General features: G+C 41.7%; 1 protein-coding gene across 1 annotated transcript; it reads left to right on the top strand.

Moving 5' to 3' along the window:
* Positions 1-680: 680 nt before the first annotated feature.
* On the top strand, positions 681-8,585 carry LOC117524726 (helix-loop-helix protein 13). Its single transcript, XM_034186541.1, has 2 exons — positions 681-1,491; positions 8,388-8,585. The coding sequence occupies exons 1-2, from the start codon at positions 924-926 to the stop codon at positions 8,423-8,425; spliced, it is 606 nt and encodes a 201-aa protein (XP_034042432.1). The 5' UTR covers positions 681-923; the 3' UTR covers positions 8,426-8,585.
* Positions 8,586-26,205: the final 17,620 nt, after the last annotated feature.

Here is a 26,205-nt window from a genome sequence, read left to right as displayed (position 1 = left end):
TTTGGTCACAATGTTATCGCCTCTTTCAGTCGTGCCTTCACCTGTCGTGGGGTTCTGTGCGTGGGTAAGTGTCTCCTCGGCCTGATGACTCTCCACAGACCGCCTGTGTTTATGGCTTCCCTTATAAATGAACATCCTCAAGGACTTTGTTTAATCAGAAGCCACGTGTAGGCAAACATACAGGCTTCATAAATTAAACTTCATCCCCACACTGCCCTTTGTGCAACCTCGGAAAAAAAGCTGCTTCCACCATTAGGGTGTAATTACAGTGCGCGCCCCTGCCGTTTAATCACGCGTATCATTTGCAAATTAAAAGCGCGTTGATGTGGCAACAGACACTAAACACCGAGTCTGACCTGTGCCGATGCTGATGAAATAGATATTACACCATATATGGCATTTGTTGGGGTGTTTGCATCTGTGCGTAAAATTACGCGGCACCTTCGCCCTAACGCGCGCTTTGCGCACAGATCCCTTCAGTGTGGATTAAGTGTTCCCGTATGTTTCTGACAGTATTGTTTGTTGTCTGCTGGGCTTCGAGCTCATTTGAGGTCACCTGGTTTGCGCGGCCTGCTGCGCCACGGTGCCCGCGCACAACCCCCCCCCCCAAAGTGTTTTGTCGTGTCCGCTGGACCACTTGAGTGGAACACGTGCTTACTTCTCTTTTTTCTTATGGTAACTTAAGAATCAGCTGATTCTTTTGTAATTCCTTTTTAAAGACATGAACGATCTACAAGGAGTGAAGAGTCCTTTGAGGGTTTCTTTTCAAGTTTTAGATTTGGTCAGATCGACGCACGGAGGTCCTGGAAGTATTTAATCTAGAGGATGACGGTGTCACGGCGCACATTAAAGCACGCGCAGGTGAAAACGCAGTCTGTCTGAGGAGAAAGTCACTCATTTAATTTGTTTTTAAAATAAAAACTATGGATGATCTATTTTTTGACTTCGACCAGGATGGCACCCCGGATTTTGCTTTTTGGGGACAGGTTGATCCAAACTTCCAGTTTCAGAGCCAGCTTGACTCGCTGCTGCTGGACAGCAGCGCAGCTTCCGGCCAGATGTCTCCCTGGTCCTCCTTCGGCTGTCAGTCCGTCTTTCCAGACGCGCAGGTGACCCTCACCGACTTGGACGTGCAGTCGCCGACTTCAGGCGGAGAAGCGGAGAGCGCACACGAGCTGCCGGAGTTGAGCAAGCGCAGGGCGCGCAGGCTGGTGTGCCATCAGCCCTACAAGGTGCAGCGGCACGCCGCCAACATCCGGGAGAGGAAGAGGATGCTGAGCATCAACTCCGCCTTCGAGGAGCTGCGCTGCCACGTTCCGACGTTCCCCTACGAGAAGCGTCTGTCCAAGATAGACACCCTGAGACTGGCCATCGCCTACATCGCCCTACTGAGAGAAATCCTCATGTCGGGATGTGACCCCAAGTCCTACGTGGACGAGTGCATGAAAAGCGGCTACAAGAACCAAACCAACGCCATCTGGAACACAAGTGGTGAGATTCTCATCCTGAAGTGTGTGTTAAATCTGAGAAGTCCTCATATTAAACAGCACCTTCATTCATTTTATGTTCTTGATTCTGAGCTGAGGATAATATGAAGCTGCTCTTCCACTTGCTTCACTATAAACTACTGTGCGCATATTTTTAATCCATATGCCAGAGTTGTGAATGATATATTGCCTGATCACCACCACATGACAAATAAGAGGCACTATTTACAGCACATATACTTTCACCAAGTTCAAATATCTGACAGACCAGAGTATCTGTGTAGTTCAAGACAGTATTTATAGTATTTCAAAAATTACACAACACATGACCTCAGATTTATGTTATTATTTGTAATCAAGATATGTGAATATGTGGTTAATTACTAATCTTAACTTAAACAGGTTAATGGTGGAGGAATTACAACGTATGTGAGACAATAACATGTTTAGTGGATACTGGATTGTCTCATTGTTTCAGTAACAGGTCAGCAATGTGAAAAGCTTATACTATAAATCTTATGGACAAGGTCAATAAAAAGATAAAGGTCAAAAGTTGATTTCAAGTGTTACATATTCCATCCGGGGTGCCATCCTGGTCGAAGTCATATACTCGTATATATATATATATTATATATATATATATATATATATAAACAATAATTAACAAACATTTGTTTATTGTCTGTCTCCACTTACTCCAATTAAGGGTCATGGGGGGGCTGGAGTCTGTCCCAGCACTAATAGGGTGTGAGGACACCCTGGACAAGATCCCAGTCTGTTGCAGGGCCTAATTAACAAACAGAAAGATGATGATGATAATAATAATAATAATAATAATAATAATAATAATAATAATAATAATACAAACTTTTCACAACATTTTCAGGTCAAGACATTTCAAATTTTCATAAATACACCAAAACAAAAATGCTAAAAAAAAAAAAAGGAAAATTCCATCATTATTTTCTGAACCCACTTATTGTGACTTAAGGGTCATGGGGGGATGGTGCCTATGCCAGTAGTCATTAGGCGAGAAACGGAGCAGGCCCCGGGTCGGCCGCCAGTCCATTGCAGTGGTGACACATATATATAGTCAGACAAACTCATTCACACCGAGGCTCACGTTTAAAGTTTCCAATCCATCTAACCTGCAGTCTTTGGAAACCGGATCACCTGGAGGGAAACTAAACAAACACGGGAGAACATGCAAACTCCACACAGAAAGGAGTAGGGACCAGAACCGAACCCGAGACCTTGTAGCTCTGTAGGCAACCATGCTAACCGCAAGCCACCGTGCGCCCAATGTCGTGTTACAGATAAAAGGAACTAGCTTTTAACCCTCTCAGGCTCCAATTAATTTTTAGTAACAGGAAAAATCAGATATTTAGCTGTTGCAAAATCTGCAATGGCTGCCTTGAGAGTTAAACAACAGAATTCAGGTTAATCATCCTTGACTACTCTATATTTCCAAATTACAAAACTATGTATAGCTTAACTAAAGAAAACTGAATTATAAGAATCAACAGAATTTGACTGTCTAACCTCAGTTGACAGATCAGAGTACAATAAACAAAGCTGTAGAACCTGCTGGGCTTCTTTTTATCCGTAGACATGTGGTGTACCTCCATCCTGAGACCATGGCTCATGGGTTGGTAAATAAGACTTCATAAGCTCTATAAGACAAGTCAGTGAACACTCAGTCATGGTTTTATAAGTGAACAATAGAAACTTAAATCGGCTTTCACATTCACAGCATGTTGAAAAGGGAGGCTCCTACAGGTTTGTGTTCAAATGTCTTATATAGTTAAAACTTGCAGTCAGATTGTGAATCATTTGAAAACAGTATCCCATACTTTTGCAATAAACCAGAAAATATAACATTATAACAGTTAATTCTGGAGGACAAAAAATGTGAGTCAGTTGTTTAACATCCGCCATATAAGGATAGGTTTAATGAACTGCACTTTTACATAAATAAACAACAGTTGTGGTCATCTCTCTCATGTATAGCTCAAAAAGCAATGATGGATTAAAAATCACACTAAGATGTCTTAACCCGCTTTTTGGCACCCGAATGATTACTGTTATGACTGAAAAAAAAATAATAACAATCGGATACCTCGATGGAGTATGTCATAGTGTGCAACAGGTGCTCAAAGTGGTGTTGTAGAATGTTGCAACCAATCACGAAAATTTTAAACATGTTCAAAATTATTGTGACATTGTGACCATCATGGGTCACAAAAGTAACCAAAGTGACTGTAATTTGTACAGATAGGAGCCAATGTGCATATTTTACTTCAATTTTACAGACTGCTTTGGTTTTTAATTCATTACTGCATCTAGAAATAAATAATTTCTACTTGAATGTGGATTTCACTGTAAAGTCACTTTGATGCCAAGTTAAAATTACAGGCTGAAATTAAAATATAATGCAGGTCCTTTTCTATTTTGGGGCAGAGCAATTTCATTGACCTTAGTGGGCAGTGATCCTGTGCAGCGGTGTGTAGTAACTGTGCGCCAGGGACATTAATACAGCTCAGCAGGACACACTGCAAGACTGTGCTGGACACATGGTGGCACAGCGCCGAGGCACACAACCACTCATTGCTCTGGAAAAAGCACAACAGAGGTGTGCGCGTCTGCTATAATGGGGTGTTTGTTGCATACCGATACTCAACCACAAACACTATGCTTCCATTTTATTTGTACAGATGGATTTGTTATAGATGGCATTATTATTTTGTCAGTGCCTCTTGTAATAAATAATGTCCACTTGAATGTGGAACAGACAGTTTCAGTTATTTTGTCAGGCTGGAATCTATACTAAAACTAAAACACAATGCAGATTGTGTTATTTGTGTGTGCAGTTCAAAGACTCACTGTACACCAACCTCTTTAAATCTACTCTGGAAATACACTCAACAAAAATATAAACACTTTTGGTTTTGCTCCCATTTTGTATGAGATGAACTCAAAGATCTAAAACTTTTTCCACATAAACAATATCACCATTTCCCTCAAATATTGTTCACAAACCAGTCTAAATCTGTGATAGTGAGCACTTCAGTGCTGAGATAATCCATCCCACCTCACAGGTGTGCCATATCAAGATGCTGATTAGACACCATGATTAGTGCACAGGTGTGCCTTAGACTGCCCACAATAAAGGCCACTCTGAAAGGTGCAGTTTATCACACAGCACATGCCACAGATGTCGCAAGATTGAGGGAGCATGCAATTGGCATGCTGACAGCAGGAATGTCAACCAGAGCTGTTGCTCGTGTATTGAATGTTCATTTCTCCACCATAAGCCGTCTCCAAGACGTTTCAGAGAAATTGGCAGTACATCCAAACCAGCCTCACAACCGCAGACCACGTGTAACCACACCAGCCCAGGACCTCCACATCCAGCATGTTCACCTCCAAGATCATCTGAGACCAGCCACTCGGACAGCTGCTGAAACAATCGTTTGCATAACCAACAAATTTATGCACAAACTGTCAGAAACCGTCTCAGGAAGCTCATCTGCATGCTCGTCGTCCTCATCGGGGTCTCGACCTGACTCCAGTTCGTCATCGTAAACCGACCTGAGTGGGCAAATGCTCACATTCGCTGGCGTTTGGCACGTTGGAGAGGTGTTCTCTCACAGATGAATCCCGGTTCACACTGTTCAGGGCAGATGGCAGACAGCGTGTGTGGCGTCGTGTGGGTGAGCGGTTTTCTGATGTCAGTGTTGTGGATCGAGTGGCCCATGGTGGCGGTGGGGTTATGGTATGGGCAGGCGTCTGTTATGGATGAAGAACACAGGTGCATTTTATTGATGGCGTTTTGAATGCACAGAGATACCGTGACGAGATCCTGAGGCCCATTGTTGTGCCATACATCCAAGAACATCACCTCATGTTGCAGCAGGATAATGCACGGCTCCATGTTGCAAGGATCTGAACACAATTCTTGGAAGCTGAAAATGTGCCAGTTCTTGCATGGCCGGCATACTCACCGGACATTTCACCCATTGAGCATGTTTGGGATGCTCTGGACCGGCGTATACGACAGCGTGTACCAGTTCCTGCCAATATCCAGCAACTTCACACAGCCATTGCAGAGGAGTGGACCAACATTCCACAGGCCACAATTGACAACCTGATCAACTCTATGCGAAGGAGATGTGTTGCACTGCATGAGGCAAATGGTGGTCACACCAGATACTGACTGGTATCCCCCCCAATAAAAACAAAACTGCACCTTTCAGAGTGGCCTTTTATTGTGGGCAGTCTAAGGCACACCTGTGCACTAATCATGGTGTCTAATCAGCATCTTGGTATGGCACACCTGTGAGGTGGGATGGATTATCTCAGCAAAGGAGAAGTGCTCACTATCACAGATTTAGACTGGTTTGTGAACAATATTTGAGGGAAACGGTGATATTGTGTATGTGGAAAAGTTTTAGATCTTTGAGTTCATCTCATACAAAATGGGAGCAAAACCAAAAGTGTTGTGTTTATATTTTTGTTGAGTGTACCAAAACACAAATAAACAAAAGAACTACAGGTGTGGTGTGCACAGGAATAGGGGCACCTGGAACACAAGACACGCTTACAGCACACACAGAAACTGACACACACAAAGTTACACAAACTGTAAAAGAAACCCGGGGGTGAGTAGAACCAAAAACATCATGATAATAATCAACTAAAAAGAGAACCACGTACAATAACCAAATACAAAACCAAGAAACAAAGGCAGAAACTAACATGGAACTTAAAAGTGTACAGACTACAAACAGGGAAACCACACAATTGACAGACGTGGACACAGGACTGCAACACACTGATGATTAACACAAGGACACAGATGGGAGAGATTACAACGAACACTAACAAGGATGACAGACAGACAGGGGACAGATCACAAAGACAACTAACAGAAAAACAGTCAGAATGCAAGGGCATTACATGCCTACATAAGGGCACTAACGGGCCCAACCACAACATTTATATGATCTTAAAATGTATATGTGTAAATATTGTCAACATAAAGTATGTGCAGCTATAGTTGCTGTACAGTCAGTAGTTTTTGAATTATTGGCAGTTATAAAAAAAAAACACAAAACAACAACAAAAAAACACCCTGTTTCACAATAAGAAAGTGAACAGTAAATACAAACCATCAAATATATAGAAGAACAATAATAGTAATAAATAGCCATAATAATAATAACAATAATAATGAGATTTGTAGGATGACTGCACATTATCAGTTAAATTTTGAGTGGTCATTTATATGTTCACCGTTAACATTGAACTAATTTTACCACAAACTAATTTTACCTGACCAGGCCTTTAGTCCAATCTGACTAAAGGCCCGGTCACACGGCACACAGCGATCACTGAACAAAGGAAAAAATCACCAAAAAGCCTGTGAGTCCAGAGCACATAAAGGAACGAAACAAAACCAAAACTAACAAAAGAAAATGAAGCGAACGGGAACCTTGACGCTTTAAACAAAATCAAAACAAAACATTCATGATGACGTTACTTGACAGCGGGTATCAGACCGAGCGCCAGCCTGTGATCATTTCTGCAGCCAACATGCGCTCTCCACAGCACCTGCAGGTGCGAGAGTTGTCTTGACAACAGGTCTGTCTTCACAAAAACAACGTCTGCACAAACAACTGCTGAACGTGACTCGTCCATGTGTGGGACGAAAAGCAACGTCACACAGAAACAATAGCGGCAAGAACGTTTTATCAACTACTTTAACTATTTACGCACGTTCCCATGCCGTCTGTGGCTGGAGAGGTTGTGTGCACATACAAACGGCTGTGTGCCACAGACAGCTGTGCACACATTTGCATGCTGTCTGAGGCTGGAATTTTCCACGACCGGGGGCCGTGCCCGTGCTTGGACCCGTGGAATCTTCCAGCCACAGACAGCATGCAAATGTGCGCACAGCTGTCTGTGGCACACAGCCGTTTGTGTGTGCACACAACCTCTCCAGCCACAGACGGCATGCGAACATGCATAAATAGTTAAAGTAGTTGATAAAACGTTCTTGCCGCTATTGTTTCTGTATGACGTTGCTTTTCGTTCCACACATGGACGAGTCACGTTCAGCTCGTCTGAGCTTTAGTTATTGATCCGTTCAGATATTGTCAACGTTCGTGCAAGATATTGGACTTGGGAGGTTGGCCGAATTTGGACGACAGTCAAACGGGACGCTGACGGTATGGGAACTATGCAAATGATGAGGAACCGTAAAGACAGAAAGCAAAACGGAATACGGACGAATTGAAGTTGTTGTCAGGATTTGTTCACATTCTTCAACAGTTTGAAAATTCTGATGAAGTGCCAGCTTCAGGAACGAAGCGCCAGCTTCAGGAATGAAGCTGGACGACGGTTAAACAATGTCTCCAAAAGTCAGCGTAAGTCCAGATTTCTTGTTTCGTTTTGGCTTCGGTGTCCTTCGTTAGTGCCGTGTGACCGGGGTTCTAAATCCAAGTCAGTTCTCCTTAAACAGTGAATAGAAAGAACTAATGATTTTGAGTGAGTTATTGAGTACATACAAATAACATAAATGTCATTTAAGACACAGACTTTGTGTGGGCTGCACATTTTTAATCCCAGGTGTTTTTCCTTTGGCCATTTGCTCGTAAATGAGCCTCATTTTACCAAAACGCAAATCTTCTTACAGCACTCACTGCCTCCCCGCAATATGCACTTAACCAATTCTGTGGGAATCCCCTCTAAAGCTTCTTTATGGAACCTTTGAGGAGTAAGCGTGGGCCCATTCTTAGGCCCAGACCAACAACTTGTTAAACAGTCATTAAAATGTATCAGAACTCATGGCTTCAGTCTGCTTTTGTCTCCTTCTGCCCTTCTGCTTCTCCTTTCCAGACCTGACAGCCCGGCTCTCTTGGATAAAGTGGGATTAACCGATGAACATGGGGCGACCAGAGTGTGCCGAGTGCACGAGGAGGTGGTTTGGGTTTTTTCTCCCACTTTTTTCCTCTACCTCTGAAAAGACAGACAGGCAGCCAGCCGGCATGACGCAGGCGAACGATCGACATCTGTGGACTTCTCACCAGGTCATCCACTCCCACCTCCTCCACGGCTTAAATATTCTAATTTATTGCACACTGATAATCAAGAGCCACTGTTTTTTGGACTGGGGGGGGGGGGGGGGTTGTTTACCAATAGCACTTGTCACGGCGAGAGAGGGGACACAATGCTGTGAGACTCAATGGATGTCCATGGACTCATACTTCTGCATATAGCACTGACGCGTGGGTTTTATTACGTGATGCTGTGAGATGATGTGTTAAAAAGACCCTTGATCATGTAAATGAGATGAGAAAGAATATCAGTGCAGTGAGCTTTAGAGTGTCAGCTGCTGTTTCAAAAGACGGCAGGAAGTCTAGTTGTGATTTAATGCAGCTAATGCATTATTTATGTATTTATTTGGACTTAGCGCTTATTTATGTCACACTTCTAATGTTATTTTGTACATGTGCTTTAAAATGTGTCCTAAGATATTTATTACACACCACCAAAGTGGAAAAGGAGGATTCTGTTTCTGATTTCGCTGAGCCATTCTTTCATCCGTGGCCACATCTGGTTGATTTTGCAAAAGTTACCATGTAAACTGCTGAAAGTAATTAGATGAAATTTGCCAAGTTTGGCAATTATGGACTTCTCACATGACTATGAAAAAAGGATGACCAACCACTATTGTGAAAGTCAAGACTTAAAGCTCCAGTGAGTAGGATTTAGGAGCATTTATTAGTAGAAATGGAATGTACTGTAGTATGTAGAGTAGTATACAAATAATGAATATTTATGAGTTCAATGGTATGAATATTTCATGAGGTTCACCTCGTTTAATGGTACGTTCCATCTTTCACCGAATGAAATATTTGTTACATTGAAAGAATAGAAAAACATTCATTATTTGTTTTATATAACAGCAAAAATAGTTAAATGGACTGAATTGTTTGCAACAGTGCGTCGTTATGGAGGTGAGTTCAACCAAAATATGCATTCAGGTGTTTAACTAAGATAATCATGAGTCTTTAATGTGAGTTTTATTTTTATTTTTATTTTTTTAAAGTGTGTTGGTGATAGGGTTGCATTTCATGAACCGGTTCTTTTTGGGTATCCTTAAGAAATTATTCGATCCATCGACATCAATAGCCTTTTTGCTTAACGATTCCCTTGTCGGTTCTTCAGAGTGGCCATTGTTTTTGGGGGTGTTTCTCAGGAAAATGATCATTTCTCTACACTGATTACAGACCCTGCAGCGGGTCTGTATAATCAACCATTTCTGCAGCGCGGCTTTGCTTTGAACCTTGAACCAATGAAGCAGTTCTCAGCTGGCCTGAGAACTGCTTCATTGGTTCAAGGTTAAAAGAGCCAACTAAGCACCAATGCTTCAAAGAATGCTTCTTTGTTTTATTTGCTTTATCTTAATTTTTCCCTGCTAAATCCTAAAGAGCATATGTCTGTGAGTAATATTTACCTTTTATGTTAACTAACCTGTTATGCTCTTCTGAAACAGTTGATAGATGCATTTTATAACTTAAAAACGGGACAGATGCGAACACTTAGCATGTCTATGGCATTTTCAATGTTAAAGTTAGCATTAAGCTGAGCCATTATCAAGCCTCCCTCCCCAGCACGCAAAGGATTCTGGGATACTCTAAAATCGTGAATATAAACACCTGTTTTCACGCTTGAACAGAAATTATGACAGTTGTATTTATAATAGTTTCTAAAGGACTTACATCACTTTATAAGATGCTCACACATTACATAGCTGGTTTGCTGGATTATAGTTTGTATATGCATCAGCATATACGAGGTCTGTTAGAAAAGTATCAGACCTTTTTATTTTTGCAAAACCTGATGGATTTGAATCACGTGTGTTTGCATGAGCAAACCTTGAACCTTCGTGCGCATGCGTGAACTTTTCCACGCCTGTCAATTGCATCATTTCCTGGTAAGCAGCCTTTGTGTGAGGACGTGTGTTGTGTGCGCTTTTCATTTTGAGAAAAAGACGAAACGACTGGAGCAGCGCCGCATCAAATTTTGCCAGAAACTGGGCAACAGCCAGGTGGAAACCATTCGGATGATTCAGACGGCTTTCGGTGACTTTTCAGTCGTGTGACTATCCAAGAAATTTTGGAAGAGGTCGGCATGTCACAGCATGTCCTGTGAGACTTCCAACACGGAGGCGCTTTTGCGCCGCCGTCAGCAGCAGCATGAGTTTCACCGCCACTCTTTTCATGGCCAAATCTTCTGTCACAGGAATGTACCGAAAAAGTGCTGATGTCCACCTCTTCCGCAATTTCTCGGATAGTCACACAACGGTCCTGCATCACCACAGCGTTCACTTCGGAAATGATCTGGTCATTTCAGCATGTTGATGGCTGACCGGAGCGTGGCTCACTCTCCACCGTTGTGCGGACGTCTTTAAACCGGTTGTACCGCTCCTTAATCTGTGTGATGCCCAAAGCATTGTCACCGAAAGCCATCTGAATCATCCAAATGGTTTCCACCTGGCTGTCGCCCAGTTTCTGCCAAAATTTGATGCGGCGCTGCTCCAGTTGTTCCGTCTTTTTCCTTGAAATGAAAATCCGTCGAGCGCACAGCACACGTCCCACACAAAGGCTGCTTACCAGGAAATGATGCAATCGACAGGCGTGAAAAAGTTCACGCATGCGCACGAAGGTTCAAGGTTGACTCATGCAAGCACACATGATTCAAATCCATCAGGTTTTGAAAAAAATTAAAAGGTCTGATACTTTTCTAACAGACCTCGTATTTAATAATTTTGAAGAAATCTTCATAATCATTTGTTTTTCATTATATTCTAAGTTGATTCACTGTGCCCCGTGAATCAGTGTCCGGGGCCTAGTGAATCAAAAATTTTAAAATCAATTTTAAACACCAGTAAATTACACTTGGTGAGAAATAAATAACACAGCCATTATTATAACATTATATTAAATCCATAATAGAATGACCTAAACCGATGCATAATGTGTTCATGCTGCCACAAAACATTTTTGATCCACTGTGCCCCTGCTTCCTCTAGTCCGTGATACCGTCTACTGACTTCATGTACAGTCTGCTGTCTGCTTTCCTTACTCCAGCGAAAAATCGCATCAGAAATTTGTCTATCTATTCATCCTAACTTTATCCTAACAGTGCCTCCAGATGGCTTATGGCATGGTGGAGTTGGGTTTGTGTGTGTGTGTGTTAGCATCAGTTAGCTCCTTCAAATCGTCATCAGCCAGCAGAACAAACTCTGCCATATTTAACTAAACATTGCCCCCAGTAGTGAACATGCGCGGTGGTTGGGGCACCGCGAATGTTCATGTGTATATTGCACATTTCATATAGCACCAAAATTGCACACTAAGAACTATTGCACGGTCAATGAAACACAATAGCAAATGGTACAAATAATTCATGTCATGTGACACAAACCATCAATAAAATGACAAGGATCCACTTAGCCGTTATATAATATATAATTACCTGCACCAATGAATCGATGTGTTTTCTTAAGCTTAGAATGAGCACTTCATATCTACATGGGCACGGGCCCCCTTGTGTAGTTCGCCATGTTGATACAGTCACCCAAAAGGGACATCCTTACTCCATCTTTGGCATTTTGCAGCACAGACAGAAGAGAAATGAACAGGAATCAGTGGTCGCTACCCTATTTATTGGTTGCTAGTGCAGGTGAACAAGTTCAAGAACCCTCTTTAAAAAAAATAGTGCAGTCTGCAGCCTCACTACTCGATGCTCAATCCTACACACCTCAGCTTTAAATTTTGTACATACAGTGTCATCACCAAGTTAAAAAGGGGGATGATGGGATGATCTTTTCACATTTCTAGTCATCTCTCCATGCAACCAAACATACTGTACAGGTCAAGCTACAATGTAAATTTCATGAACAGAAGTTCATGAAATTTTGCATTTTATGAACTATTCTCATAAGATTTCCAAAAGCTTTGTGCTCACATTTTTGTTCCTTGATGTAGTCTATTAATGATTGCTGTGGTCACAACAAGATGAAATGCAGATGTAAAAAATGTTCTATAATTAATAAGAGATGTTCTCCTGGTATTGCAGACAATCTTTGTTTCAGTCTGGGCAGCAGGTATCATCCCGTATTTAAGGTTACCTTTTAAAAAGTCACTGAACTAGACTTTTAGACCTGGTTTTAGATGGACTAAAGAGCAAATGGTTTCTTGAAACACGATGAGAACACACCGGCTTCGTGCCTGACCACGTCAGACTTATACAAGTACATTTGCTGTGAAAATAATGGGCACTGGGGACACCAGCTTGGGCAGTGTAGAAAATAAGGAACTTAAATTTTACTGACACGAATGAACAGAAAGTTAATGTTTATGTAGGTCAACATACTCCAACTGCATCTTTCCACGTGGACTCTGTATGCTGTCGATGTGGGATTTCTCTCACGAAGACTGACTGTGTGGAATAGTTTTTGGATGGCGACATGTCCGAGACAGATACTCTCCTCCAATACTCAGTGCGACAGGCTCCATTAGTCCTCACCAGCATAAGTGGTTTTCGAATATGCACGTATTTAATAATTAAACAGTTGTCACGTGACAGCATGCCTTTCATAGCCAGGGGGATCAAAAACCGTCTAACGACCACATGGACTAAATATGCCTCGCCTGAGGAAAAGTGAGTCAGAATGAATCAGATTCTTCTCGTCTGTGTCTTACATTAGGTTTACTTTTGTTCTGAGCTCGTTTATTTATTTAACATGTGACAGACCTGCACTGACAAACACTGTGAGGCTGTTCCATCGGCCGGTCGCTGTGTTTATTGCGTTGGTCCGCCGTTTGGTCCTTCCACTTGTAAATATAATCAGTGTCTCACATCCTGTTGGAACAATCAAAGGGTTTAGATGGAAAAGAGGTGGAACAGTTCTCCAAAAAGTTGCAGCGCTCTAAAATTCAGCTTCGACTGAAGGCTCACAATTTTTGAATTGCTGGATTTTTTTTATGTCATGAATTCAATGATACTTTAAGTATTAAATGATACTAAAGTGAGTGTCAGCTGAGGTCATCTCGGGACAAACATTTATTGGCCATTATTCCGGCATTATTAAGTGCCAAGTGCACCCTCAGCCAACTGAGTTATTATTAAAATGACATTATAAATAGATACAACATTAGAATAAACAGCTCATACAAAAAAGACACGTGATTGACTTGCTGTGGTCCACTGAATCACAATATCGACATGGGCATGAAGCATTAAGTGTTGTATGGCTGGGGGGCCTGGCTGCCTTTTTGTTTCTGTCTTTTGTTTTTCCTTCCAGGTGGCTTGCATTTGGGACTGAGTGGCTGTGTTGCTGAGGTTATCAGGACCTCACCCTGATCACCTGCGGCTCGTCAGGACTCACAGCTGTGGTGCATCTATATGGATTGGAACATGGTGGCATTTAAGACTGGAGTATACAGTGTGTATTTGCCAGAGACTCGACCTTGTGACCAGACGGGTGAGATCGTCGTCTCGGGAGCCATCTCATCATCAGTGGATGCAGAGAACGTCCAGGGTTTGATGCACGGTCTGTGAAAGAGGAGGGGGTGAGGTCTCACGCTCGTCAGCACACTTCCTGAGGTACGTTAGATTTTGTGACTAACGTTTATACAGTCAGTAAATGTGGTGTCCCTCACACCTTATTATATTGAGCTGTATGTTAGTCATGTATCGGCTTCCACTGCAGTGGAGTTTTGTGAACTGGATGTTCCATGCCTGCAGGTTGGGAAGCTGATTAGTAATTAAGCCAGGAAGTGTTTGCTGTTTATGTACACCTTTGAGTGGTTCTCTGTGTGTAGAGTGTGGACACATCATTTTTGATCAGGATATGTCATTCAAAGCGCATATTAAACAAATATGTAGGACTGCTTTTTTGCATTTACGCAATATCTCTAAAATCAGAAAGGTCTGTCTCAGAGTGATGCTGAAAAACTAATTCATGCATTTATTTCCTCTAGGCTGGACTATTGTAATTCATTATTATCAGGTTGTCCTAAAAGTTCCCTAAAAAGCCTTCAGTTAATTCAAAATGCTGCAGCTAGAGTACTGACGGGGACTAGAAGGAGAGAGCATATCTCACCCATATTGGCCTCTCTTCATTGGCTTCCTGTTAATTCTAGAATAGAATTTAAAATTCTTCTTCTTACTTATAAGGTTTTGAATAATCAGGTCCCAACTTATCTTAGGGACCTCGTAGTACCATATCACCCCAATAGAGCGCTTCACTCTCAGACTGCAGGCTTACTTGTAGTTCCTAGGGTTTGTAAGAGTAGAATGGGAGGCAGAGCCTTCAGCTTTCAGGCTCCTCTCCTGTGGAACCAGCTCCCAATTCAGATCAGGGAGACAGACACCCTCTCTACTTTTAAGATTAGGCTTAAAACTTTCCTTTTTGCTAAAGCTTATAGTTAGGGCTGGATCAGGTGACCCTGAACCATCCCTTAGTTATGCTGCTATAGACGTAGACTGCTGGGGGGTTCCCATGATGCACTGTTTCTTTCTCTTTTTGCTCTGTATGCACCACTCTGCATTTAATCATTAGTGATCGATCTCTGCTCCCCTCCACAGCATGTCTTTTTCCTGGTTCTCTCCCTCAGCCCCAACCAGTCCCAGCAGAAGACTGCCCCTCCCTGAGCCTGGTTCTGCTGGAGGTTTCTTCCTGTTAAAAGGGAGTTTTTCCTTCCCACTGTAGCCAAGTGCTTGCTCACAGGGGGTCGTTTTGACCGTTGGGGTTTTACATAATTATTGTATGGCCTTGCCTTACAATATAAAGCGCCTTGCGGCAACTGTTTGTTGTGATTTGGCGCTATATAAAAAATTGATTGATTGATTGATTGACTCACATAATGGTTCCTTCTTTCACAGACTCGGTTTGTTGCGGCCACCTGGGGGGTGTCGGCGGGGTCCTTGGGTCCGAACGGCTTCTGGCTCCGGACCGTTAGCGCTGCTGGGAGCGCACCGTATCACCACCACGCCAGACCGCACACTCTTTTGTTGTTTTGTATCACATCACTGTTATGTATTAAATTCAGTTAGCCTTTGTACCGTGCTCTGCTTATTTCATACTGGGTCCTTCAAACGCTGGTCGGTTCTCCGAGCTGCGTCCGACACATAACATTAAGTTAAGGAGAACACCACAACAAAATTAAATCAATGAAAATAAACAGAAACCAACTTCATTAATTATGCAGAAAAGGATTTGTCTCTTCAGGTTAAAACTTTGCAATAAAAAACTTTTATCTTTTAGTAGTTCACGGTGTTTTTTAAGTAACTGTATTCAGTTTTTGAATTCTAGCACTGACACGTTCAATGCTCAAAATCAGATTTGAAAAACAGTGAGTCGTGGGTATATTTTAGTGGTCAGGACTGGGAGCATTCGCTGGTGTTGCCACATTCACCACAATGCTGAATCATCTTGGTTACTGGATGACAACCACCCAGCCGGGGGGTGCACTGGTCCTTACCTCTTTATGTTAAAACCCCAATTCCAATGAAGTTGGGACATTGAGTGTAAAGTAAATAAAAACAAAATAAACCTTATACCTTATACCTACTTATACCTTATACCTTAAACCTTATACCTTAAACCTACTGTATATTCAATTGAAAACACCACAAAGACAAGATATTTAATGTTCAAACTGACAAACTTTATTGTTTGTGTGCAAATATTTGCTCATTTGAAATGGATGCCTGCAACACATTTAAAAAAAGACTGGGAAAGTTGATGAATACTCAAAGAACACCTGTTTGGAACATTCCACAGGTGAACAGGTTAATTGGAAACAGGTGAGTGTCATGATTGGGTATAAAAGGAGCATCCCCAAAAGGTTCAGCCATTCACAAGCAAAGATGGGGTGAGGATCACCACTTTGTGAACAACTGCATGAAAAAAAAAAAACAGTTTAAGAACACTGTTTCTCAATGATCAATTACAAGGAATTTAGGGATTCCATCATCTACAGTCCATAATATAATCAGAAGATTCAGAGAATCTGGAGAACTTTCTACACGTAAGCGGCAAGGCTGAAAACCAACATTGAATGCCCGTGACTTTCGACCCCTCAGGTGGCACTGCATTAAAAACCAACATCATTGTGTAAAGGATCTTAACGCATGGGGTCAGGAACACTTCAGAAAACTACTGTCAGTTAACACAGTTTGTCGCTACAGCTACAAGTGCAAGTTAAAACTCTACCATGCAAAGCAAAAGCCATACATCAAAAACATCCAGAAACGCAGCTGCCTTCTCTGGGCCTGAGCTCATTTGAAATGGACAGACACAAAGTGGAAAAGTGTGCTGTGGTCTGATGAGTCCAAATTTCAAATTGTTTTTGGAAATCACGGACGTCGTGTCCTAAAGACAAAAGAGGAAAAAGACCATCCAGATTGTTACCAGCGCAAAGTTCAAAAGTGAGCATCTGTGATGTATGGGGGTGTGTTAGTGTCCATGGCATGGGCAACTTACTTACTACTTGCAAATCATTGTATTGTTTTTATTTACATTTTACACAATGTCCCAACTTCATTGGAATTGGGGTTGTATTTGACGGTGTATATTACAACTCCAAACTGATTTTTAAAGTTCACAAATAAATGTAATACTTTCAAATAGCTAACAAACCAGAACCAGTTTTGTTCAATTTACAAAAATAAAACATGATTCTACTGAAATACAACATTCATCACCTTTAATTGTGCTGTTGTTTATAAATCTGTTGAATTGAAAATCAACAAATAATGGTAATTAAACATAATTAATTTTTTTTTTTTCATTGTTACACTTTTGTAACATTACTTAACCTACTTTAGAGCAACATAAACAAATACCAGAAATGTAAAAACAACTTCAGCATACTCTCCTTAATACTAGAACTAGGACTAGTGGGAATTTCCCAGGTAGACAACCAGTCCATCCCAACTCTCAAAAGTATCCATCTACCTGCTGCAGCCAGATGAAACGTGGTTGTCTAATTGACCTTCTCCATCTGCTGGGGACCTCAACACTGACAACACTGCAGTGTTTAAGTCACACTGGAGTTGAAGTCACAAGACCTCCCAAACTAGTAAAACAAATGGTAAATGGACTGCATTTATAGAGCACTTTTCCATCTGCATCAGACACTCAAAGCGCTTTACAATTATGCCTCACATTCACACAAACACACTCACACACTGATGTCATGGTGCTGCCATGCAAAGCGCTCACGACACACCGGGAGCAATTCAGGGATTAAGGACCTTGTCCAAGGGCCCTCAGTGAGTTTCCGGTCAGGCTAGGTTTTGAACCGAGGATCTTCTGGTCTCAATCCCAATGTGTAACCACTAGACCATCACCTCCCCAAAACAAACAAACAAACAGAATGCAACTTAAACTCTGGAAATACATTATACAGAGTTGCTGTTAAAGATGCAAAGCCAGCTCTATTTTTCACAATCAAAATGTTTCCTTGCAGCTGTGGTCAGTGTTGAAACTACAAACCCATGCGCAGAATGAAAACTCAAACCTCTGCTACTCTTGAAAACAAAACTGCTGACTCCCAACAAGCCTTGAACCCAGCACTCATTGCCATGGTGACGCAGCATGTTGGTGCTTTAATAGCTGTGAAACTCCAGTTAAATGCCTCACCTGCTTTTCTCATTACAGGTCCTCTTCACAAGGCCACGCTTTTAGACTTTGAGCTAATAACTCAGATCAGAGTGTGCGAAGGGCAAACGTGGTGTCGTCTTAACAATGTGTCAAAGGGGCCTCGCCTCATGGGCCCTGAACAGCAGGGGGCCGCACATTTGAAGCCTTCTCATATGAGCACTGAGAAGGTTCAATAATTTCTTTCCTCAGATTAGAAACACAGCTCCCCGGAGTCCAGAACAAACACGCCATGGAGACAGCCATAAACAGCGGCAGCTTAAAGGGTGATTAGTGTTTGCAGGAAAATATAAAAAAATGTTGATTTGTCCTGATTAATGTTGTGCTTACCCTGACATTTTCTCTGCAAAATTTCAGTGAATTTCAGTTCCTTTAATTCATAGTGATGCATAGATATGTGCAGATCTCCTCATTTTGTTGAAATATTAGTTTAGTTCATCTTTGCAAATATTTTGTGTCGTAAACTGTGACACATTGGCATTGAAAGCCCCTCCCAAGCTGTGCCCATACCGATGACCTGCTTTCATGATGCCTGGCCACATCACACAGTACTTCTTCTTCTTCTTGCTCTTTTTTTGGCTGGTCCCCTTCAAGGTCACCACATCAGATCATACCTTTCCATCTCACCGTGTCCTCTGCATCTTCTTCTGTCACACCAACCACCTGCATGTACTCCCTCAGCCTAGGGCGTAATTTGGGATAGGGATGCTAGGGTCACGTCCCTACCAATATTTAGCCCTCTACTGTGTAATCACGACCAATAAAACCGCTGTCCTCCATTATTATGGCACATAAAGGGTTAAATGTATGCACTGCTGGAAGCCCCCCTCTTTAACGTAAATATCCTTGTCTGATTAGCAGTGATGCCGGTCTAATCTGACCACTTTTTTTAGAAACAAGTAATCGCATCCAAATCAGTAATCAGATTAAAGTTACTTCTCCAAGTCACTGTGCGTTACTATTATTTTTGCATTGTGGGTCGATAGCAGCATTAAACTTGGTCCGTGGGCAGGAGGTCGGGGTTCAACTGAACTGCCCACTTTAAACGAGCTGTGAGCTTTTTATCCGCATTTTTCTGCAACAGCTACGACTCGTCCTCACCTCTTAAAGGAAGATGACAACAGCACACCTGCACTGAGCTTTACAAAGACATTTTTATGCTTTTTTTTCTCCGAGCCGCTCCGTATCTGCTGCTAAAAACAGCTGATCCTCCGCGACGTGTCAACAACTAACATTATTTTCCACTCAAATGCACCTAAACTCTCTTTCTGAGGAGCACATGATGTGAAAACGCAATAAAACTTTCTTACCTGTAAATCTGGTCATGTTTTCTGCATAAATAAATGTTATCCATTCTTTGTGCTCAAATGCCAAAGCAGGGGCGAATCCAGATGGAATGGGGAAGTGGGGCAAGGATGTGCCCCCACAACACCCTAGATTAAATGTCCAGTTTTGAAGCCTTTTTTTACAACTACTAATACTACTTATACAGTAATAATAATAATTTCGACAAGTAAAATGTTTAGAGAGAATTTAACTGTTAGAAAAATGTTAGAATGAATTTAATAGCTACATTTATAAACAATGTAGGTTAGAAATTGCAAGTTTTACTGTAACAGTGCTGTCAACAGTTAAATATGAGGTCAAGAAAGAGGTCTTTATTTTACTTTTTATAAAACAAGTATTTATTTTCATTGACGCCAAGAAAGGGTGACTATAAAGTGAGTTTTGGCAAAACAAGTATCATTGTCATGTTGAGGTGGCAGAGGGTTGTTGTCGGCAGCTGGGGAAAGTAACTAAAAAAGTAACTAGTAATCTAACTTAGTTACTTTTCCAATTGAGTAATCAGTATAGTAACTAAGTTACTTTTTCAAGGAGGAATCAGTAATCAGTAATTGGATTACTTTTTCAAAGTAACTGTGGCAACACTGCTGATTAGCTACCCGATTCTCGCTAACTTGGTTGGCTATCCCACTTGTCACTCCAAGCAGCACACTTCCTACAGTGGCCGCGACCGCCCATCGACCCCATCCCCATCTCTCTCTCTTGAGCTAGACTTCGGTGATATTTGGTAATGGATGACGGCCCCCCTCCCAAGAAACTAGATATTCGTTCATTCTTCACAGTCAGGAATGTAAGTGCAGGGTCTCCGTCAAGCTTTAAAAACTAAGCAAGCAGCTAAGCTTTTAAGAAGGGTTTCCATTCATGAAAATCCCTTTCATGAATGGAAACCCTTCTTAAAAGCATTAGGCTTCTTCTGCTCTTTAGGCAGTAGGCAGGTTTTAGCAACGTGGCAGAATGCATCGTTAGAGCTAGGCTACTGCACAGTTGCAGGGAACTTATTAAAAGACTGCGCAGGCAGACACAATAACAGACAAACGGGAATCGATTCATTCACGAATAGGGATGGGTATCGAGAACCGGTTCCTTTCGGGTATCGTTAAGAAATGATTCGATCCACCGACATCAATAAACTTTTTACTTAACGATTCTGTTATCAGTCCTTCAGAATCGCCGTTATTTTGGGGGGTGTTTGTCAGGAAAATGATCATTTCTCTACATTGATTACAGACCCTGCAGCGGGTCCGTAATCAACTTTTCTGCAGCGCGGCTTTGCTTTGAACCTTGAACCAATTGAAGTAGTGGTTCGCAGATTGAAACAGTGCTTTGATTGCTTCATTTATTCTTTCTTTCTTTCGCTTAATTTTCCCCCGCTAAAACCCTAAAGAACATACGTCTGTGAGTATTATTTACCTTTTTTATGTTAAACCGACCTGTTATGGTCTTCTGAAACAGTTGATAGATGTACAACCCCTGGCAAAAATTATGGAATCACCGGCCTCGGAGGATGTTCATTCAGTTGTTTAATTTTGTAGAAAAAAAGCAGATCACAGACATGACACAAAACTAAAGTCATTTCAAATGGCAACTTTCTGGCTTTAAGAAACACTATAAGAAATCAAGAAAAAAAGATTGTGGCAGTCAGTAACAGTTACTTTTTTAGACAAAGCAGAGGAAAAAAATATGGAATCACTCAATTCTGAGGAAAACATTATGGAATCACCCTGTAAATTTTCATCCCCAAAACTAACACCAGCATCATATCAGATCTGCTCGTTAGTCTGCATCTAAAAAGGAGTGAACACACCTTGGAGAGCTGTTGCACCCAAGTGGACTGACATGAATCATGGCTCCAACACGAGAGATGTCAATTGAAACAAAGGAGAGGATTATCAAACTCTTAAAAGAGAGTAAATCATCACGCAATGTTGCAAAAGATGTTGGTTGTTCACAGTCAGCTGTGTCTAAACTCTGGACCAAATACAAACAACATGGGAAGGTTGTTAAAGGCAAACATACTGGTAGACCAAGGAAGACATCAAAGCGTCAAGACAGAAAACTTAAAGCAATATGTCTCAAAAATCGAAAAATGTACAACAAAACAAATGAGGAACGAATGGGAGGAAACTGGAGTCACGTCTGTGACCGAACTGTAAGAAACCGCCTAAAGGAAATGGGATTTACATACAGAAAAGCTAAACGAAAGGCATCATTAACACCTAAACAGAAAAAACAAGGTTACAATGGGCTAAGGAAAGCAATTGTGGACTGTGGATGACTGGATGAAAGTCATATTCAGTGATGAATCTCGAATCTGCTTGGGCAAGGTGATGATGCTGGAACTTTTGTTTGGTGCCTTTCCAATGAGATTTATAAAGATGACTGCCTGAAGAGAACATGTAAATTTCCACAGTCATTGATGATATGGGGCTGCATGTCAGGTAAAGGCACTGGGGAGATGGCTGTCATTACATCATCAATAAATGCACAAGTTTATGTTGATATTTTGGACAATTGAAAGGATGTTTGGGGATGATGAAATGATTTTTACAAGATGATAATGCATCTTGCCATAGAGCAAAAACTGCAAAAACATTCCTTGCAAAAAGACACATAGGGTCAATGTCAATGAGCAGATCTGATTTGATGCAGGTGTTAATTTTGGGGATGAAAATTTACAGGGTGATTCCATAATTCTTTCCTCAGAATTGAGTGATTCCATATTTTTTTTCCTCTGCTTGGTCTAAAAAAGTAACCGTTACTGACTGCCACAATCTTTTTTTCTTGATTTCTTATAGTGTTTCTTAAAGTCAGAAAGTTGCCATTTGAAATGACTTTAGTTTTGTGTCATGTCTGTGATCTGCTTTTTTTCTACAAAATTAAACAACTGAATGAACATCCTCTGAGGCCGGTGATTCCATAATTTTTGCCAGGGGTTGTATTTTATAACTTAAAAAACGGGAGCAATGCTACGTGTTAGCTTGTCTATGGCATTTTCAATGTTAAAAGTTAGCATTAAGCAGTTGCAGCTGTCATCACGTTCGGGTGCATTTGTTTTCAAATTGTAATATTTTTTAAATTTATTTTGTTTATATATTATAATCTGATGATTATTATATACAATATATACTTATTATATACAGTTTAGAGAAAGAGACAAAAATAACCTGAATAGAAACACAACAGAAAATATAAAACCAACACTTTTGGTTTTGCTCCCATTTTGTATGAGATGAACTCAAAGATCTAAAACTTTTTCCACATACACAATATCACCATTACCCTCAAATATTGTTCACAAACCAGTCTAAATCTGTGATAGTGAGCACTTCTCCTTTCCTGAGATAATCCATCCCACCTCACAGGTGTGCCATATCAAGATGCTGATTAGACACCATGATTAGTGCACAGGTGTGCCTTAGACTGCCCACAATAAAAGGCCACTCTGAAAGGTGCAGTTTTATCACACAGCACAATGCAACAGATGTCGCAAGTTTTGAGGGAGCGTGCAATTGGCATGCTGACAGCAGGAATGTCAACCAGAGCTGTTGCTCATGTATTGAATGTTCATTTCTCTGCCATAAGCCATCTCCAAAGGCGTTTCAGAGAATTTGGCAGTACATCCAACCAGCCTCACAACCGCAGACCACGTGTAACCACACCAGCCCAGGACCTCCACATCCAGCATGTTCACCTCAAAGATCGTCTGAGACCAGCCACTCGGACAGCTGCTGAAACAATCGGTTTGCATAACCAAAGAATTTCTGCACAAACTGTCAGAAACCGTCTCAGGGAAGCTCATCTGCATGCTCGTCGTCCTCATCGGCGTCTCGACCTGACTCCAGTTCGTCATCGTAACCGACTTGAGTGGGCAAATGCTCACATTCGCTGGCGTTTGGCACGTTGGAGAGGTGTTCTCTTCACGGATGAATCCCGGTTCACACTGTTCAGGGCAGATGGCAGACAGTGTGTGTGGCGTCGTGTGGATGAGCGGTTTTCTGATGTCAATGTTGTGGATCGAGTGGCCCATGGTGGCGGTGGGGTTATGGTATGGGCAGGCGTCTGTTATGGACGAAGAACACAGGTGCATTTTATTGATGGCATTTTGAATGCACAGAGATACCGTGACGAGATCCTGAGGCCCATTGTTGTGCCATACATCCAAGAACATCACCTCATGTTGCAGCAGGATAATGCACGGCCCCATGTTGCAAGGATCTGTACACAATTCTTGGAAGCTGAAAATGTCCCAGTTCTTGCATGGCCGGCATACTCACCGGACATGTCACCCATTGAGCATGTTTGGGCTGCTCTGGACCGGCGTATACGACAGCGTGTACCAGTTCCTGCCAATATCCAGCAACTTCGCACAGCCATTGAAGAGGAGTGGACCAACATCCCACAGGCCACAACTGACAACCTGATCAATTCTATGCGAAGGAGATGTGTTGCACTGCATGAGGCAAATGGTGGTCACACCAGATACTGACTGGTATCCCCCCCCAATAAAACAAAACTGCACCTTTCAGAGTGGCCTTTTATTGTGGACAGTCTAAGGCACACCTGTGCACTAATCATGGTGTCTAATCAGCATCTTGATATGGCACACCTGTGAGGTGGGATGGATTATCTCAGCAAAGGAGAAGTGCTCACTATCACAGATTTAGACTGGTTTGTGAACAATATTTGAGGGAAATGGTGATATTGTGTATGTGGAAAAAGTTTTAGATCTTTGAGTTCATCTCATACAAAATGGGAGCAAAACCAAAAGTGCTGCGTTTATATTTTTGTTGAGTGTACATACAGAAATAAATAAGTGTTTCCTGTGAACACCTAGTGACTCTTACACCTCCATTTCATCCCTGTCTTATTTAAGTTTAATGACAATTTTTTTCGGTCAAACCATATTTTCAGTTTGTTAATTTCTTCAGTGATTTCCTCCAGAACTATCTGCCAAGCTAGAAAACTGCTGCATCCTAGTAAGAGCAGAATACTACTGGAATTAATTTGAATAAGGAAAGTTGGAAAGTTTTGAAAGTTGAAAGTTTTTCTCACTAAATTGATGCTGCACTCACTGCACTTTATTGTCTGGAATAGTCCCAGATTGCATTTCACAGCTTCTAGAATTCATTTTCGTGCAGGTGGTGTTTGGGGGTAATTTTGGGTTTCAGCTTTTTTTGTTTTTCGTCACTTTCATCCCTGAATATGTCAATTGTGAGTCACTTTTGTGCAGATTAAAGTTACTAACTGGGACTCCTGTCTTGTTGCGAGAAAGAAACGAGAATCATCCTCCGTTCTGTTCACACAGCTCCCAACGCTGCGCGGCTCTCTGCCAAGTCAAGTTACAATGATAGAGTCCAGTCGGAATTAATAACTTCAAAGCGAAACACCGTTTTGTTTATTTTTATTTATGTCCAGAGATCAAGGATACAGTGACCAATTTCATATTTATTTACTTTAAGACTCAATGAAATACATAGAAAACCTGTAAAGCCTACTTTTAGTACAAAATTCATGAGGTATCGATAAGGAATTGGATCAATAAGCAGAATCAATAATGGCATCGATATCGATAAAATCTTATCAATACCCATCCCTATTCATGAACGTCACAACACTAGCAGATAGGGTCATTGCAATACTTCGTGTTAAATATCCATCCTTGATGAATTCAATTTAAATGTATAGCTGGAGCAATGTTGGGTTAGTTGCTTTGCTCAAGGTCACTCCAGTCATGGATGGAGGTGTAAAGAGAGGTCAATCAATCAATCAATTTTTTTTTATATAGCGCCAAATCACAACAAACAGTTGCCCCAAGGCGCCTTATACTGCAAGGCAAGGCCATACAATAATTATGTAAAACCCCAACGGTCAAAACGACCCCCTGTGAGCAAGCACTTGGCTACAGTGGGAAGGAAAAACTCCCTTTTAACAGGAAGAAACCTCCAGCAGAACCAGGCTCAGGGAGGGGCCAGTCTTCTGCTGGGACTGGTTGGGGCTGAGGGAGAGAACCAGGAAAAAGACATGCTGTGGAGGGGAGCAGAGATCGATCACTAATGATTAAATGCAGAGTGGTGCATACAGAGCAAAAGAGAAAGAAACAGTGCATCGTGGGAACCCCCCAGCAGTCTACGTCTATAGCAGCATAACTAAGGGATGGTTCAGGGTCACCTGATCCAGCCCTAACTATAAGCTTTAGCAAAAAGGAAAGTTTTAAGCCTAATCTTAAAGGTAGAGAGGGTGTCTGTCTCCCTGATCTGAATTGGGAGCTGGTTCCACAGGAGAGGAGCCTGAAAGCTGAAGGCTCTGCCTCCCATTCTACTCTTACAAACCCTAGGAACTACAAGTAAGCCTGCAGTCTGAGCGCGAAGCGCTCTATTGGGGTGATATGGTACTACGAGGTCCCTAAGATAAGATGGGACCTGATTATTCAAAACCTTATAAATAAGAAGAAGAATTTTAAATTCTATTCTAGAGTTAACAGGAAGCCAATGAAGAGAGGCCAATATGGATGAGATATGCTCTCTCCTTCTAGTCCCCGTTAGTACTCTAGCTGCAGCATTTTGAATTAACTGAAGGCTTTTTAGGGAACTTTTAGGACAACCTGATAATAATGAATTACAATAGTCCAGCCTA

The sequence above is a fragment of the Thalassophryne amazonica genome, chromosome 14, assembly GCF_902500255.1.
Source record: "Thalassophryne amazonica chromosome 14, fThaAma1.1, whole genome shotgun sequence".
Classification (NCBI taxonomy): domain Eukaryota; kingdom Metazoa; phylum Chordata; class Actinopteri; order Batrachoidiformes; family Batrachoididae; genus Thalassophryne; species Thalassophryne amazonica.
Note: the sequence above shows the minus strand (reverse complement) of the source record. Positions and strands in the feature narration are given on the sequence as shown.

Coding starts and splice junctions, on each gene's coding strand:
- LOC117524726 (XM_034186541.1), top strand. CDS start 924: ATGGATGATCTATTTTTTGACTTCGACCAGGATGGCACCCCGGATTTT. Junction 1,492..8,387: donor CGCCATCTGGAACACAAGTG/GTGAGATTCTCA, acceptor TCTCCTTTCCAG/ACCTGACAGCCCGGCTCTCT.